The following is a 19550-nucleotide window of genomic DNA, read 5'->3' as shown; positions in this document are numbered from 1 at the left end:
GCAAGGGACTCATGTCTGAGCATACCCTGCCACACTTATGGCGGCCAAAAGCGGTACAAAAGGGGGTGGTGATGGACGGAGCATCTGAATCAATCAAACACTCACACTCAGTCAAAAGATCTGGGTTTAATCAATCATTGTTCTTTAGCGCACTCTGCCACCCCAGTTCAGACATGGCTATATGCAAATCAGTCTGACCCTGTGCCTCATGGGAACAGTCTAGCCCGAACTGCCAAGCCATGTCTTCCCTGGACCAGAAACAAGCTTCCGAGGACCGGTTTCTGGCATTCCAGCCGTCTTCAGCCCGGCTTGCTTGAATCCAGTGGCAAAGTGTGCAAGGGACTCACATCTGAGCATACCCTGCCACACTTATGTCGGCCAAAAGCGGTACAATAGGGGGTGGTGATGGACGGAGCATCTGAATCAATCAAACAACAATGGGTCAGACAGCCGACTTCGGAAGAGATGTTGATGTCTGCCAGGTCATTTCCAGTGGGGCCCACAGCACCTGGATCAAGGCTTCTTATGAGGGCAGGTTTAGTCAAAGCTGGTGCTGCAAGGCTTCTCTCTGTGTCTGCGGTGCGTCTCCCACACTGCAATGCTTACTCCAGCCTAATGCAGCATTTCGGAACCAGCAAACAGCGTATAAGGCTGAGAACCAGCGTGCACCACGAGCTGCTGCAAGAAGCACAGGGCTCACCAGGCATGTGCCTGCTTGTGCCCCTGGGGTACAAGGGAGTGCATGTCTTACCGGGGCACTGGTTACGAGGAGGAGAAAGGGCATTTGAGTGCTCTCAGGCCCCACACTCCATTCCCAGCAGTGCCAGATACCGTCCTCTCACAAGGCTGAGAAACCCAGAAGCGCTCAGAACGCGCTGATGCTGGTGAAGTAGGAAAACACCAGCTGCTTCCAGAATTACATGCTGTCAATAAAAATATGCAAACACAAGGCGATGATGGACGGGGCACTGAAACTTTTCAGACTTTCAGCCCCAGTCACAGATCTGGGTTTAATCCATCATCGTTCTTTAGCTCACTTTGCTTCCTCAGTTCAGACACAGCTATATGCAAATCAATCTTACCCTGTGACTCATGGGAACAGTCCAGCCGGTACTGCCAAGCCATATCTCCCTGAATGGGAAATAAGCATCTTGGGACCTGTTTCAGAATCAAACCACGGCTGAAATAGGTGGAGTCAACCAGTCCCTGAAGAACACTGGGGGCACCAACAACAGGGTGCCGGCAAGCAGGCTACAGAAGAGTCTCTGTAGCAAATGTGCCAGTCCTTCTCTCTGCCCTGAAGGCAGTAGGTCAGTGTTCCAAGCAATCACAGCCCCTTTACTTATACTCTAAAAATCTTTGTTTCTGGAGGTAACTTCAAACAACATTAGACATTCACGACAACCCTATTCATTCCCCAGCCCTGACGCCAGACACACTACAGTGGGGCAGAGACAGCTTTGTGAAAGGCAGGCACATCCCTATTCAAGTAACAACTCCTCGCACCACTTTAGCCCAGGATGACTCATCAAGGTAAGCGGGGCACACCTTAGCTCCCTTCGTGTAAACCAGATGGTTGATTGGAGTCAGGCTGCAAAACACAAAGAGTCATAAGCACACAGAAATGCTCAATTCTAAAAATGGCATTTCTACAATAGTAATACAAAATATGCTTTCACCAATAAGCAGTGTTCACCAGTCATTACAAAGTTTTTCATTGCTACTGGTTGTGTGGTCAGACTATAAGGCTGTCATGTTTTCACTTTTGTTTCAAAAATTACAGGTAGATGAATCACAAAATAAACAACGAAAAAATGTACGGCCTTGGAATTAGATGGTGGCTGGCACTTATGAAAAGTCCTTATCTCAGAACACTCTAAACGTCATAGAGGATCCAAATAAGGCAGCAGATGCATTTGTTGAATGGCTTAGGAAATCAATAGATCAGGTGTTACCAGCTAAATCTATATTTAGCCATAGAGCGAGGCCCTCTGAACCCTGGTATTCGGAACACCTCATGCTACATAAACAAATATATTGTCGTTTAGAGAGGAAGTGGAGATCCTCTTATGATGCAAAAGACAGAATTGACTACAAACAAGCTTTGCTGGAATATAAAAAATTAATGCAGGAGGACTTGATATTTTAAAACAGCCATTTTAACTGCTAAACATTCCTTAAAGGAACTTTTTTCTACAGTAAAAAAGTTGGCCAAATGCCCGAGGTAACAGAATCACCACAAAATCATATTTTCTGTAAAACGTTGGCCTTATTTTTCCATGATAAAGTGAAGGCAGTCTACAGTCTACAGTGGTTTTTCCAGTCTCCCTGCTCAAGGAAAATCATCACTGCGTGGGAAGTAAGCTGCATATGGTGTATTCAGCAAAATTCCCTCAGTCCCACTAGACTTCAATGACCCCCCAGAATTCTTGTATTTTCCGTCACTGACTACTGAGGAGGTTATCAATCTTTTGCAGGCCACTAAATCTGGTTCCCCAATGGATCCTTGCCCCCCTAAAATTTTCCACCTTTTATCAGAACTATTCGCCCAACAGATGCCTCCTATTTTTAATCAAATGTTCTCGTCAGGCATATTACACACAAGCTGGAAACTGAAGCCTGTTCTCCCCCTGTTGAAGAAGCTATATTTGGAGGGGGCAGATCCTAACAATTATCGTCTAATTTCCAGACTTCCTCTGCCTGCTAACATTGCAGAGAAAGCCATGAATGGCGCTTTATCAGAATATATAGAGAAGGACGCTTTCTTGGATGCAACCCAGTTTGGGTCCCGAAAACATCATAGCAGCAAATTGGCACTGATCACAGCTTCCGAAATCATTAGGAAGACCGTTGATGTAGGAGGCAATGCAGCACCTGTGCTGCTTGACCTCTCTGCCACATTCAATACGGTGAACCATCTAAAATTACTGGAAGTCTTGAAGGGGATCGGTATTAAAGAGAAAGCGTTTGCTTTACTTGCATCGTTTTTATCGGACCGGGAACAATTTGTGGCTCTTGGTGACTTTAAGTCACCAAATTTTACATTGCCATACGGAGTGCCTCAGGGGTCGTTTTTAAGCCCAACCTGTTTTAATATATAAGTCGCACCACTGGCAAAGCTATTTAGGTCGCTGGGTTTTTCAGCTGTTTCTTATGCTGATGACACCCAGATTGTAGTCTATGTTACTGGCTCCCCTGAGGACACTGCTGCACAGTTTCACACTTGTCTGCGTCAGGTTGGGGATTGGATGGCCGCCAATTTCTTGAAACTGAACTCCAGTAGGACTGAAGCCCCAATTTTTCGGTGGCCATACTAATTTCGGGTGCCCTGCTTTGTGGCCATCAGAATTGGGCCCATTACCAATGCCCACAAACAAGGTGAGAAACTTGGGAGTGATATTTGACTCTATGCTCTCGTTTGAAAATCATGTCAATCAGGTCACAGCCCTTTCTTTTTTCACACTAAAATTACTGAGAAGGATTCTTCCATTCATTCCGGTTGAGCTGCGGAAGTTAGTGGTTGTGGCTCTGGTTCTATGTAGAGCTGATTATTGTAATGGTTTATTTATCAACCTTCGGAAGAAGTGCCTGTTCAAATTACAGGTTGTGCAAAACACCGCTGCACGTCTTCTGCTGAATATCCCAAGACATAAATCTGTGTTACCAGTGCCTAAGGAACTACACTGGTTGCCAGTGAGGAGGAGGCTTGAGATTAAGGGTCTCTGCATTGCGTTTAAGGCCATGCATGATATTGGGCTGGGCTTTTTTAAACATAATCTACAGCCTTATGTACCTGTTCACAATCTTCGTTCTTCCTGTTCTCACAACCCGATAAATCCCAGGTTTAAAAAATCGTCCTGGGGTGGAAGAAGTTTTCTGGTCGGTATGACCAGACTTTGGAACGTCCTTCCTCTAAGGTTAAAACAAGAAACACACCTGCTGGCCTTCAGGAAGGCTTGGAAGACCTGGCTATTTAACCTCTGACGGGGCCATGAATCGTCCAATTAATTTCAGTTGATGAGCTAGTGCCTTGACACCTTCCGGTGAATGTTTGTGCTTTATAAGTTGCCTTTTCATTTCATTTCATATCAGAAATTACCACTGAAACACATATCAGGGAATTCCCGATGCAAACCTATGAATGGAGCAGCCTCACAGCAGTGAAAAACCAAATAGGCTGTTTGTCCCTTTCACGACATGCCACACATGTCCTCCCTTTTACCTATACAGCACCCTGCCCATACGGCTACCCAGGGCCTACCTCAGGGGTCACCTATATGTAGTAAAAGGGGAGTTCCAGACTTGGCAAGCACAGTAAATGCCATGTCACTGTAGGTGTAAACTGTGCATGCAGGCCCTGCAGTGGCAGAGGCCTAAGACAGGTTTGAAAGGCTAATCTGTGCTGGCACAAGCAGTGCAGCAGGCTCACTATAGCACTTAATTTACAGGCCCTCGGTATATAGTATACCAGTGTACAAGGAACTTAAGGTTAATTAAATATGTCAAACAGGTGTAGACCAATCTTACCAAGTTTACAGGAGAGAGGACATGCACGTTAGCACTGATCAGAAGTGGTAAAGGGCCCCCAGAATCATAAAAACAACAAAAACAGGTCAGAAACAAATACAGGAGGAAGGCAAAAGGTTTTGAGGTAACCCTACAAAAAGGGCCAGGTCCATCAGGGGTGATACCCGTGAAGCGGTCCCAGGATGCTTGTTTCGGGTCCAGGAATGACCTGGCTTGGCAGTTCAGGCTGGACTGTACGCATGAGGAGCAGGGTCTTTCAGGAATGATCTCCCTCGCAGACATTTCTTGCTTCACTAGGCCTTTGTCTCACCCATACAGCACCATTGGCGGGCAGGATTATCGGAGCAGCTGAAGTCCATGGCATGTCAGTATGTAGTAATGTCGGCAGGAACCTTTAAGGCAGTTACTTGCCTATTTAGGCGTATGACTGGGGAAGGACTGCTACCATTGAGGAAACCGCAACGGAAGTGGGAGATAAACCTGGGTAAGGAGACTCCAGAGAAACCGTGGGCCCAGATCGTCAAGAGGGCATGGAAAAGCACAAGAAATGCCCGTTTCCAACTTGTCCACTTCTTTATACTGCATAGAGCGTATCTCACACCGGCCAGGATTAATACATATTTTAATACGAACACTGTGAAGTGCCCATGCTGTAATTTGGAAGGGGCAGAGTTTAAACATATGATGTGGGACTGCCCGCAATTAGGGACATACTGCGAGGATGTGGTAGCGTTACAGAACAACCGATTACTCCTGACATGGGCACTTGCTTACGTTACTGATTTCCTCACAAGCCAAAAATGAGAGTACAGAGCAAATTTCTGGATTTGGGATTATTTCTGGCCAAGAGGGGTATCACCGCAAATTGGAAGGCCATACAGGGCCCCAGTGTCCAGGGATGGAAAATGGAATTGATTAAATGGGCCACGAGTGAAAGCACTCTTTGATTTCAGTTAACTAGACAAGCACAGGGAGATAAAGCCATGGAGGCCGCAAGGGCCTGGGAAGCGCTAGTGGTTTCGTTGCAGGCACCAGAGATAGATTCGGGTGACAATTCGACAGTGGGTATGCCGATGGTTTCACCTTAAATTTCTGGGTATATTGTTCGATTGCTTGGGTGCATTGTGATATTTGTAATTTTCTTGACTAGGGTAATGCTGCTCTTCACAGGCTTTAATATGTTACGGTTATATAAAGCAGATCCATGTGTTGCACAGACTCTTTTTTGCAGTGTTGTAGTACGAGACACACAGGGGACAGGGGTGGGTTGGGAGGGAGGGTGGGAGGAGGGGTTTGCATTTTTCTTTATTGGATGCTTAAGTGTTGCAGAAGGGCTTTCTGGACATTAGTCTGTACCGAATCATATATCAGTCATATATCCCAAGTATTGAACATGTGTATTGATATATATAGTATAGAAAATTTGTATTGCTGTTCCTTTTCTTGGAAGGGAAGAAAGTAGACGGAGTACTGCTTTGTGGCCATTGGTGTTTACGAAGCCACTGTGAGTCATTGATATCGGTTTTACATGATGTTTTGTTGAAAAAGAATAATAAAAAAATATTTTTTCTTTAAACGAGGAGCAGGGTCAAGACTGATTTGCATACAGGTCCAAACGCGGGTGGCATGGTGAGCAAACAAACGATGGTTGACGCCCAGATCCTTGTGACTGGGGGTGAATATTTGCATTGTTCAGCATTCCATCCATCATTTCTCATTTTGCCATTTTCAGAGGCAGGTGGAGGCACAGAATGATTAAAATAAGAAAATGTCTGCTTTCTAAAGGTGTCATTTTCAAACTTACAATTTAAAATCTGACTTCAAGTTGTGATTTTAATTTGTGAGTCCAGAGACACCAAACTCCAAATATCTATTTTTTTGCAATTAAAAATTACACTTAAAATATGTTTTGAGGCAATCCCAATGCTAACCTATGGAATAGATAGGCCTTGCAGCAGTGAAAAGCAAATATAGCAGTTTTCCATTAGCAGGACACATAATGCTCAAAAGAAAATATCCAACCGTTTAAATACATTGCATATGCCCATAGGGATGCCATGCTGCCCCTAGGCTTGCCTAGGGCCTACCTTAGGGGCAACTTGTATGTTATGAGAGGAAAGGTTTGTGCCTGCTAAAAAGATTAAATTGTTAGGCATCAATGGCAAATAAATACTGTCTCTACAGAGGCCGGCCTAAGCCCTGTTTAAAGGCTACTGAAGTTGGTGGCACAATCACTGCTGCAGGCCCACTAGAAGCATTTAATTTACAGACCCTGGGCACATATAGTGCACTTTGCTAACAATTTATAAGGAAATAAAATATGCCAACTTTGGATAATCCAATGTCAACCTGTTTAGAGTAAAGACCATATTCACTTTAGCACTTGTTAGCAGTGGTAAAGTGCCCAAAGTCCAAGAGTCAACAAAAAGAATTAAGCAAAAATGGTCGAGGGTAGCAAAAAGCAAGGGGATGACCCTGCAGAAAGGGTAATTTCCAACAATAATAAAAGGAAAGGCACCTGAAGGTTGTGTTTCATATTGGATAATCTCACCACTAAATCTCAAGAGAAATATCCTGGCTAGAAAATTAGCTAATAGATTCTACACTTGTATCAACACACAGCCAGTTGGGTGATGTGCATGGAACAGTGATAAGCCATAACTTCGAATGCTTAGAGTGTAGAACTTACTTGATGACGCGTCAATGCTTTTGTTGCACTGTGCATAAAAATCATTTGATTCTGTAGAATGGTGCTCACTCTTTGCAAACCTTGGACAAATATGCTTTCTTGCTAGTTTTATGAATTGGATTAAATTACTATAAACAGCACCAACGCATGCATTATAGTCAATTGGATAACAATGGCAATATTTAAGCTACACTGAGGGACTCAGCAGGGTTGTCTCCTGCCCGCCTCTCCTATTTGCTCTTATAGTGTAGCCAGTGATGTGCTGGGTAAGGATAGCGACCTTAATTAGGGGACATTGTTGGGAAGGTGGTTGGGATAGCCAAAACCTCACTTTCTGCAAAATGACTCTGTTGACATGTTTCTGAAGATCTTACCAATATATGGTAAATATTCTGGTCTGGAACAAATGAACTATCCAAAGTCAGCCAAATATCCCCAGATTCCCTGATCCTGAAATGTTGACTTTAAACGTCAAATGTTGAGTTCTGAAAATACATTTCAGTACTTGGGGATGTATATCACAAAGGACACTGGAGAATGTCATAATCACAATCTACTGGAGACAATAGTTTGATTCACTCCAATGTTTCACATTGGCGAAAACTGCCTTCGCAATTTTTGGAATGGTTGCAATGTAGAAAATTATGTTCTTGCCAAGATCCATGTATGCCTTCCAGAATATTCCATTCTAGGTACCTCAAAACGTTTTCCAGCAAATAGACAAGATTCTTAAGTCAATACAATGAGATGGGTATGTCCAATACATATTATTGGCTAAATTGTTAAATGATGGGGGATAGCCATCCGAATGTAGATAGGTACTTCTTGGCAACTCAGTTGGTGGTATTAAAGGGTTGTGTGTTCATTTCTTTAAATGGATTCCACATTGAAATTTGACCGATGTGCCATGGAAAGTAGGTTAACACCCCAACTTGAGTAAATGTAACTTTTCACTGATTTGTAACTGGAATTCTAGTCTCAAACCATTAATAGGTAGGTTACTGAATCGCAATTTGGAAGGGACACCCAAAACAATCGCCTTCCAAATTATGAATTGAGAACCATTTGGATTCTTATTCTAGCAGTCTGTAAATGTTTGCTATGTCCTAAAATAAGTTCCACACAACGGAAAATCCTATTTCTTAATCATAATTCTGTACATTTGGGAATCAAAGTGCTTGCAGCAGAAAAATAGGCTAGTACATCTGGCCCACAGTCACTTTTGAAAGTGAACATTTTTTAAAGAAGGAAGTATCCACAAGGTCTTATCCTTGGTTTCTGTTGTTTCGCATGACCCTGGAGCTTCAAGGGAAAACTGTCTCTGTGGAATGAACAAGAAAATCTTGCCCACAGATGGTACATTCTGGTCAGGTAACTCTGCACCTTGTCCCAGACTTCCAATAGTCAAATAACTTCCCATCTTGACAAAAAAATGATAATGTACTGGAAATTCTTAACATTCACAAATTTTCAGAAACAGTAGTCCTAGGTCAGAGATTGCTTTGCAGACAGGCTAATCAACTCCTTTCTTCGGTCAGAGATCCAGGCAAAGTAAGTCTCCAATTGGTCCTAATATTTATTTCTACAAAGGTATCCATAGTTATCTTCTTCATGTAGGATACCCGTCTTTGACCTTCACTGAGCCTGAAAATGTCGTCAAGCTCTGGAGACTCATAGAGAAAAAAGTTTCATTCAGTCCTTCCTTAGCTAGTAGGAATGTATTATCTGCATTTTCTTGTTTCCTTTCTGGTTTCCATCAACATTCTGATTTCCAGGTTGCAGAAGCCTTAATTTATAAGGGTAACTCAGCAGTGATTAGTGGTAAACCAAACACTTAAACTAAAATTCCTGGGCTGTCCCCAACTACATATTGAAGTATTGAATATTTATTCTCAAAACAGCCATCACTGGAAGCACCCCCTTGGCCCTCCGACACGGAGGATTATGCCCGTTAATTTGCTTCACCTCCCTCAGTTTAGCTCTGAGTCCACTCATGGTAATCAGGGTCAACTTTCTCCACATCAAAAGGAAACCCCCTCTATTGGTCAAGTATCTATTGCCCACCAATAGAGGGAGGTGCCAGCTTATCTCAGGGGAAATTGTCTGCAAAGGCTCTCCTAATTTTGTCCTTCCATCACATGAGCATAGGAGTAGGGTGAGGCCTTTGCTCCTTTATGAAGTACAACTGTCAGTGTTCACCTCTTCTCCTCCCAACTACCTGCTAAAGAGGTACTTATCAATGTCGGATACTGTAATTAAGTTTCCATGTCTTGATGTTAGCATAGTTATAACAGGGCACAGTGGGCCAAAAGGCCTATTTCTCGAAGCAGAGAATAAATTACGCAGAAGTTTCACACCTACTCCAAGCGCCTTGGGCAGGAGAGAAAACTAATAAAAAAAACTGAAGGAGGCTTACACCTAGAAACCTGCTTATATTCTTCAGTTTATTGAAATAAAAGTTCAATATCTCTAGAAATCATTTATGTTCTCAAATTGTAAGTTCACCAATATCAACCAAAGTTTGAAAATTAGTATAATGCCACAAGAAAGACATTTCTAGTTTGTCCCATACCAAGGAAGACATATAGGCATGTTAACAACACTCTCAGGCTTGTCAATGTAAAGCTACTACATAACGATACTAAAGAATGTTTTCCTCAGATGTGTTCTTTGTGGACTAATATTGCTAGAAATGTTTAGCTCAGAGCTGCTAATCAACTATTCCCAGCAAAAATCCACCCCTTAAAACTTGACAACTAACAGGCAAGCAATTGTTATATTTGGTATGCAGGTAAAAACAAGGTAAGATTGTGTAAAGACTGAGCTAGTGGCCTAGGACTTAAACATTCAGGCCCAGATCAGCAAAGACTTGTGTCTGGTTTGCTTTACTGTTTCAATGTAGACCTGATGCAAAGTCTACTGGTGGGATTTACAATCCAATGCAAATCATGATTTGCGTTTGATTATAACCCAATGTAAAGCAATGCAGCTCAATGTGCTGCATTTCGTTAATTTGCATTAAGGGAGCGTTCAATTGATGGTGCATGGGGTTCCCATGCAATCAACCATGGGTTTTGACACAAAGCCCTGTTTCCAAAGAATTGTAGATAGGAACTTGCACCATAATTATGCGCCTCTAAGAGGCAGGCATAATGATTAGAATTGTTTTCATTTCTCCTCGTTTTTTCCGCTTTGCATGTGGGATAACCCCTTAACACTATCGCTGCTAAGGGTTTTTCCCTCCTGTGCTGATTGATTGATAAATCCCATTGTTCATGACGAGCTCAGCTCATCATCAGCACAGCTCAACCGTGCCTCATGACGAGCTGAGCTCGTCATGAGCATCGAAGGGGTTAAAGCATAGATTCTGCAGAAAAGCTATACTGACTACAATGCAGACACCCTTGCACTATGTTTTAAGGGTAGCTGCGTTGACGCATGGCAGCCAAAAGTGAGAGAGCAGAACAACGCCACATCTTAGTATTTATGGCGCTGTTCTGCTCTGTCCAGTTTATGCAACACATCCCAGTAACTTCACTTGCTTCATTGTGCTGCGTGATTTATTTGTAATTTGGGACGCAGCATGGCCGATAGCCACCCACACGTGGGATTTGCAAACACAGCAAAAGGCCTGATAGGCAATTCCATGGCACTACAGAGAAAGGTGCAGTGTAACACATTAAAGCAAAAAGGCCAAGATATAAAATTGCAAAAGTCAATCACGTAACTCATGCCAACCTGCATGATACCAATAGTAACACAGAAGTGAAACTGATTTTCCTACTAGCTCAATTCTAATTACTTATTAATTCCTTTGAGGTGTGGGCAAGTGATGGAAAAGCAATAGAGGGCTATTCAAGAGAAGGCTTGGTTCAGTCTTTCAACATCAATTAAAAAATTGCTGTGATGAAAAACTCCATGGCGAATAGTTAGAACATTACAATTTAAAGACAAAGTTGGATATTCATTACTTTTCAACAATTAGAACAAACAAGACATGGTTGTGTGCTTTAATTCATGTGTTAATGGCTTGAAGGATTTAATATGCTCTGAAAAAAAACGAAATCGAACCAGGTGATGCAGTTTTTCTGTATCTGATACTATATAACCAATATTGCTTTCTCCAGAATGAAAGGATTCTGTATGCCATTTGTAGAGTGTGACGAATGTGAGATAGTGACAGCAAAGCAGCAGTGATGGCTAGAGACGGACGTGGACTGATTGTTTTCTGCAAAAGTTTCCCAGACTAGTTGCTACGTTTTCATTGTGTGATTGAAGAAATGTTCCTTTGCTGCAAACCACCCTTGCCTATCGCCCAAGCCATGGCTTTCACATTTGCATCATCAAGTTATGTTCAGTTAACATTCTGTATGCTATATAACTGGGCGATTCTGAATTGATAATCATAAGCCGATGCCACAGAAACTATTTTGAGGAATAAAAATATTTTAATAAAAAAGCAAAAGGTATATTTGCTAGGGTGAGAAAAAAATATTGTTACTTTATTAAACCAACATTTATCTTACGCTTGTTTTCATAATCTCAGTCATAAGTGCGAAAAATATAACCAACCATCATGTCATTTTGCTTCTATATAAGACATTTAATGTGTAAACAGCGAACTCCATAAGTACAAGAATGCAAAGTAAGTTACTGTACACTGTCACGGAAAATGTACACAAGAAACCCCCGAACCTTAATGACTTTTTAAAGTCAATAAAAGACAATATAATCGATGGCTGTGATCTCTTCCTTTAGCAAATACAAATTCACTGTAATTACAGTAGGTCTATGTTTAGGATCTGAATACTTATGTAAGTATTCATGGATGTCTATATACATTATATGCCTTGGAGCAATGTGCGGGTGTTCAAGCCTGTGTGTTTGTGTGGATGGTGTTCACTAATGTACATGTACTGCAGTATCCTTTGGTTTATTTTCAAACATTTCAATAAACGATTCTTCAGTTTCATCAGAGATATAATACTGACTCTCCATAAATGGAACTTTAAAAAAGGCGGCATAATATGCATTTCATAAAATAAATGTAAAACGGTACATTCTATGAAATTATAGGTACGCATCCACATTTGTTATTAGAATATCAGGTGTCCTATTTGTATTTGTGGCGTGACAAATGTGTACATTGTTATATAAATCCCAAATGTAGGTTGTGCTTTTAAAATACATTTATTTATCACGATGAAACGTAGTTATAAGACAGTTTGAAACGAGCTCTAGATTACTTATTGCAAAAGACCGGCTGACTTTCAAGCATATACGTTGATGTTTCGTTTTATGGGAAGGAAAAATAAAGGAGGTATTTAACTGTAAATATAGCGCATCGTTGGCTCTTGCCCAGCTACTGTCCATCTTATTGAAAATAGTTAAAATGTATCAGCTACAATATTAAAGCCAACTCGGATGACACATTGGAAAATTTCATGGGGTGAAAATGGCAGGGTAAAATTTGTATTTCAATTTCTTTCACAAAGAATATATACCACACCATGATTTAGGGAAAAGATGTCACCGTTTAATAGTTAAAATATTACCTATGGGATAAAACAGATAATTAATTTACAGTCACAAACTGTACATATTGTTGAAATAGGGAAATTATAGCTTATTTGTGGTTTAGTAAAAATAGGTTTCTTTAAAGTTAGGGACATGAGTCGTTGACAATATACAAGACTATAAATCAATGAATTAAGATAAACAGGCTAAGGTTGACAATCTTTTTAATATACCTTACACAGAAATTTGGATAGCGTTTCAGGGTATCAGGGAATAGAAAGGAAAGTGAGAGGCATGCAACATGGTGTTAATTCTTGCTCAATATACTCTTGAGACTTCTCTGTACTGCCTCGTCCAGTTCTTCCTCCAGTTCTTCCTTCTTGGACATGGCCAGCTTGGATTGGTAATCTCTCACAATTTGGTCTATATAAGGGGCACTTTGCGTCCCATGTAGCATGAGGGTCCACTCCTTCAGCACACCCCTTTCCGGAATACTTCCAACAAAGCCAACTTCAAGCACCCATGTACCTCTAGGGTCTTCCCCCCATGTGTGAGTTGTCATGAAGGGCCATTTGTCAAAGCCCACCTTGGAGTCGTCATCCCTTGGGCGCCGACTAAGCAAAATAGATTTTGTTCCCATGGGCGATGTCATGTTGATGTTAAGATCGCCACGCCTTGTGGCATTTACAGTAATAACTGCTTGGACATGTTCAAGATAGCGAACAAAGTTTTCCTTTCCTTCACAGGCATCAGTTGAAAGTGTTAAAACCAGTTTGCCATTGGACGAGATTTTCCTGAAAGTTAAAATAAAGAACACAATTAAAACAAGAGAAGCATGATTGCAGCTGTAATGCTTCGACTAAGTTCAATATAGTTATTTTTATTTTCACTGTTCTTTGCCCAAATTCAGTCTTTCTCAATACCTAAATATGTGCAAATAATGTTGTATTAAATAAAAACCAAAAATATTTAAGGCAATATAAAGTGATGAGAGGTGCATCAATGCATGGTTAAAATTACTTCAAGAGTAGTTTAATATTGATTAAGTTAAGAGCTGTGGTGATCACCAAACTAACTCAATACATGCACCATTCGATGCGCTCTTTCTCACTTCCACTCTCTCTCTCTATCCCACTCAACACCTGTTATGGTATTTAACTATTTGGGAAACAAATATGCTAAAATATTAATCGCCATTAAGTCTTGCTGAGAAGAAATGTGAATTTGATTGCCTTCAGAATTTGAGAAAATAAGTGTTGAGTCAACATTTCATTGGCAATTTATTGGAATATGAACACTTCTCCACAGTTTGTATATTTTCCATTTCAGATGTGAGTATTGAAACAAATTGACTTTGTTTAGCTGTCACTCTAGATGTTTCACTTTTTCTAATCGATATTTTCACTCCTATTAGGTTTCTGTGCACTAAGACAGAGATATTGGGAGCCACATTGTGTGTATGCTGACTGTAAAATTGTATTGGTAAAACTGATTTCGCTCAACAGTTTGTTTAACTTTCCTGTAGGGACTTAGTAGGTGGTACAGACAATGCACCAAAGCCTTGAACGATAAATGTCATATATGGGCTACAGTGCGTATTCAAATCACCCACATGTATGACAAAAATATATGATTGCCACAAGCACCATTGTGCTCAGTCTGGGCTGCAGTGTAAAAGCACTGCAGGAACACTGGGCAAGGAAAAAGGACTTCACTTTATTTTATTGTATATTACTAAGCCATACCTAAAGTGTTCCTTTTAATACCATAAGGCAGTGCCTGATATAAAGGGTGGTACACTGTATATTTAAAAAGTGTGTCCTCACCATGATTGAAGTAGGTATTTAACACAAGGGCAACCCTAGTAAACACTAAGGAAATGGGACGGACAGTAGTACAAGAACTAATGAGCCCTAAGCACAAAAATATGCAATGATTCTGTGAAGTCAAATGACAACATTTAATGACACGAATAATCAAAGAAAAAAAACAGTGCAGTGAACGCCAGTGCAAAGCAACATGCTTGGTGCGCTTTTATAAGTGAAACGCACATGTCATAAACATGATCATCTCCTGTATCAAAGTAAAAAGAATAACGAAGCCTGTTATAATATTTCATAGGGTACCCCAGTATAGGCCAGAGTATTCTCCTAACGTTTCAAATACATTTACCATACCATTACACTGCATAACCAGTTTTGGTTTTGACCTTTTACCTAGTAAAGCACTGCATAAGATGTTGTGTGGTATTCCCCGAAAACTAGCCCCATTACGTACGCATTAAGATTCTCAGAATCACAGCAGTATTACCAAATTCTGCATAATAACTATGTGTAAGGGTCATCCCTTAGGTCATCCTCGGCTGACTTGACAGAGCAAGGTAGAATCCCCTGAAGATACCTTTTAGGTATAAATACACCATATCTTTGCCAAGGCAAGCAGAGCAGAAAAAGACGCTGAGGTTCCTGCACACAGACACTCCAGCTCACAGTGGTCTGACATCCTTCATGTGGTGTCCATCTAGAGACCAAGACAGGGTTCCTACAGTCTCTCACTTCAAGTAATGGGGTTGGCTTCAGCATAGGGGGATTCTCAGTTCTACACCTACATACATGCTAGGTGCATTTAGGTAACTCTAGTTAGGCTGCATCGTAGGAGTGTGCTTTATTACTGTCATGGATTTATATACCTGCCTGTATTCATTGTTTTAGCACTATGGTAGGAATCTACCATCCTTTTACTCTATAGGTGCTTATAATCATTTATATCTGTTTCTGTCTAATGGTTGGTTTAGCACACCTATTTTACACTAGAATGACGTTAGTTCAATAAATACTTTTTGAAAACGTCCCTACCGTTTATTTCTGTGTATCTCTCTGAGACAATGTGAGCACAAGTGACTGAGCGAAAAGTACTGTACTGTTTCCACGATCCCTGAAGGACAGGGTTGTCATGTTTGATAGTTACCAATAACTATTCTCTTCTTGGTAAGAGGGGTTTACAGTGGCACTGTGAGCTAGCTGGTATACAGGCAAACATACCCAGTGGGGGTGTCAGGAATCAGTCTGAACACCAATCCCATAGTCTATGTTGTCTAAACATGCAGATCCTTATAGGTTTAAAGGAACTGCACGACAAGGTGCCCAATGTTGGTTTGGTACAGTGAAATCTGAGTAGTTCAGGAGTGCTTTTCTCAGAGACCCCTACTCACATTATTCCAGAGACTTGTGTAGTGGGAGGGAACAACTCAGTCACAGCTGAGTAGGCCGATCCTATGTATTAGCTGTAGGTTTACTGAAGCTTGAAGGACAAATAGTTCCTATTGTGCATAAAACCTTATCTCAGTTTCCTTGAAACTTTTTCAACAATGACGGAAGAAGAAAACACTGCGGCACTACGTGCAAATGCAGTGGGGGAAGGGGATAAGGCTGCGAAATAAACATTTCAGGAAATGTCAGAACTGCCCTAACTTTAAAACTAGCAGCTATGGAGTCACAGCTAGGGGTGGGACCATAACAGTCATGATTGAGGCACACAAATCATATAGAACTGAGGTAGTCTATCCATGCATTCAATTCCCACAAGCAAATGCACGTGCAAATACATTTCATTCTAACACTGAAGATGAAACACCAGAGGAATACTATCCATATGAGGACATCGAAGTTCCGCTTACCTACCGGTAGCAAATAAACTGGTTTAAAGGCACCCTCCCACACACTAAGATAAAGTTAGACTTTTTCTTTTGGCAGACACAGAGCGACTTGGCTGGTCCTAGTGGCTTACACACGCATCCAGAATTTGATACAATGCTGGTAGCAGACTTATGTCCTCTACACAGAGAAACAATAAAACGTTTCAGAAACCTGACACAGTTTGTTATGAGACAACTCACACATCAGCCAATTAGGGCTACACCAGCAGGACAGATTCAGGGATATACAACTAAAATAACTCCACAAACGCTACACACAGTTATGGGTAAAATGCCCTCTAGTAGTCAGGAAATGCCATTCTGGCTAGTTCAGAAAATAACACAGCTAGAGGAAGTATTTCCACACACAAGCTCTAAAGAAAAGCACAGAAGAAAATGGGACAATAATAAAAAGGAATAGAGAGAATAGATCACAATCTGGGAGTGGGTCTCCTCAACAGGAGCCCTCTGAAAGGAGGTACAACCTTAGGAATCGCAATAACATAAAAAAATCTGACCGGTATCAGGATACTGATACACGTTCCTCTCATTGCTTTCACAGTTTATCAGAAAACTCTGGGAGGGAAGGACGGTCAGAACATAGACAAGAAGAATGGACAAAGTCCAGAGACACACAACGCACTTCGGACTATAATATCAAAAAAGATAAAAAAAATCAGAACCTCAATTTTCAATGAAGAAGGTAGCAGGTCTTAAAGTTAGACATGCCCATAATTCTGAGGACCGAACTTCTGAACAGGGAATGGGCTTTGATGATGCTAACCAGCACAGCAGAAGTAATAATAGCTTGCCAGAACCTGATACAAGAATTAGTGTTCCGCATCGGTTACATGAGATAACACTCCAAATGGAGGGGGACAAACCAAGGAAAATAAAGGTCTCTTTTGGGAGAACCTGACTTTTGGCAATTACATCCTTTTGGCTGAAAAAAGATGGGCGGCCTGAGATTGTTATGGAGTATCCCAAAGGGAGAAACAGTAATTTTACCTGCTTTTTCTGGCCTCTTTCCAATATTCTTAAAACATACATATGCGGAGGAGTGGGCGGTATTACTTGTGCCAGCATTATATCACAATCATGTAGGGTGGGATGCTGAGTTTCCTCGCCAGTGAAAACTACTCCAACTCCACAGAGACAATACCCTATTCAACAAGATGCAAAGATACAGGTCAGGAAGATCTTAGATCAACATGTACACCAAGGTGTAATAGAAATTTGCACCACTTCAATGAATAATCCTTTGTTTCCTGTTATGAAACCTGATCATTCATATTGTCTAGTCCCAGACTACAGACATCTGAACACAAGGCGAAAAACAATTGTAGTACAGAATGCACATAGTGCCGCATTAATGAATAACATTGTGCGAAAAAGATACAAAACAAACTAGATATCTCAAATGGATTTTTCTGCCAAAATCTAGCCCCTGAGAGCAGATATTTAACAGCAGTCTCAGCGCTCGGTTTTCAGCGTCACTTCTGTTGACTCCCCCCAAGGATATAAGAATAGCCCCAGGTTGTTCTCAGCTAGCGTAACAGAGCTACTTCAAAACTTGGATCAGGAGGAATTGTCCTATGTGGATGATATTTATCTAACGGATGATGATTTGAAAGATCATTTGACCAGAGTGAGCAACATAATTTTGGGGTTTGCCTCTGAGGGCTTGAAATTCAACTTTAAAAAAATTTAAAATAGCCTACCTCAATATCCTATCTTTGGGGTATGAGCTTTCAAGTGAAGGAAAAGCCTAGCAGCTAACATTTTAGAAAAGCGTGCACTGCTCCGACCTCCAAAAACTCTATATAATTAACAATCCATATTGGGATTCCCATATTGTGGCAGAACATACAGTTTGGATTACACAGAAAGAGTAAAACCTTTCTACGATTTAATCAGACCTGATTTTTCAATTAGACATTGGACACAGGTACACACAGATACACTTTGTTCCTTACAAGCTGACATGAAAACTTCAAAACACCTACACACACATGTAAATACCACCAATCTGGTGATTCGTGTAATCACGGGTCAATCAGGGTACACTTACCTAACCTTTAATAAAGGCGAAACAGTACCAATAGCATAAAAATTACACCTATACACAAACACTGAAATGCATTTTGCTTCAACAGAGAAAATTCGGATGGCAGTACAGACTGTGAGAGAAAGAGCACTGCCTCAGGGGAAAGGAATAATTGTAGTAACTCCGGTAAAAGCCTTAGAGGCTGTTGCAAAGGCAAGTGTTCCAAATGCTTAAGCTTTAAATCTGAGATGGATACAATGGGCTTATTCTCTCACTGCAACAGATGTAGACTACACATTTGATCCTACACTAAAAATGCAAGCATTTCTGCAGTACGAACAAGAATATCCTCTCCCACATGAAATAATACCTCTAGATCAGTATGAATATTTTATTTACACTTACGGTTTTGCTCAACCTGCCATAGGTAGTAAACAGCAATACAGTGCAGCTTGTGCTATTGTAAAGGGACATATGCAGGACAGCAAGTTCCATCCTAGCAGCACAAAGACGCAGTTTCTAGGAGATTGCACTCACAGCTGTCAGAAGTAAAAGTACTATTACTGGAACCAATACAAATTGATCGAGAATTCCCCACACTTATAGTGTGTGATTTGTTTTACTGTGTCCAGTCATACAATGAATATGTTCACTATTGGATTCAAAGTGGGTTCAAAGACTAAAAAAGTTTCACAATAAAGCACAAAATGCTTTGGGAACAAGTGGCAGAATTGAAAAAAGACTTGCAGAGAGCTTGCGTAATACACACGCTGAGTCATCAATGAAGACGTTTCCATTTAAGGGAATTCATTGGCTGATAAAGCTGCAAAGGGGGCAGTAAAAACTGCTGCCATGTCTGCAATCGCTCGTTCTAGTACGAGAATAGATAGAAAGATAATGGTAGCTGTCATTGCTTCACACAAAAGCAGCACATCCTTACCGAAAGGCTTTCCACTCAAGTACTTCTACAAGTTAGATGCCAAAAATATTCTGTGTGGTCAAATTCCATGGGTGGGGGATAGAGTAATGCACACGAGGGTCTGGGATCTGAACACAGAGGAGTTACTCCAATTGTT

At 41.1% G+C, this 19550-nt stretch overlaps 1 protein-coding gene across 1 annotated transcript in view; it reads right to left on the bottom strand.

Moving 5' to 3' along the window:
• Positions 1-11798: 11798 nt before the first annotated feature.
• The window catches only part of PCSK2 (proprotein convertase subtilisin/kexin type 2), an 838444-nt gene continuing 830692 nt past the window's right edge, over positions 11799-19550 (bottom strand). Inside the window, exon 12 of the mRNA XM_086927732.1 lies at positions 11799-13527. Within this exon, the coding sequence (XP_086783858.1) occupies positions 13041-13527 (487 nt within the window). The 3' untranslated portion in view covers positions 11799-13040. The remainder of the gene's footprint in view (positions 13528-19550) is intronic.

This window comes from Lissotriton vulgaris, chromosome 6 (assembly GCF_964263255.1).
Source record: "Lissotriton vulgaris chromosome 6, aLisVul1.2, whole genome shotgun sequence".
NCBI classification, from domain to species: Eukaryota; Metazoa; Chordata; class Amphibia; order Caudata; family Salamandridae; genus Lissotriton; species Lissotriton vulgaris.
Note: the sequence above shows the minus strand (reverse complement) of the source record. Positions and strands in the feature narration are given on the sequence as shown.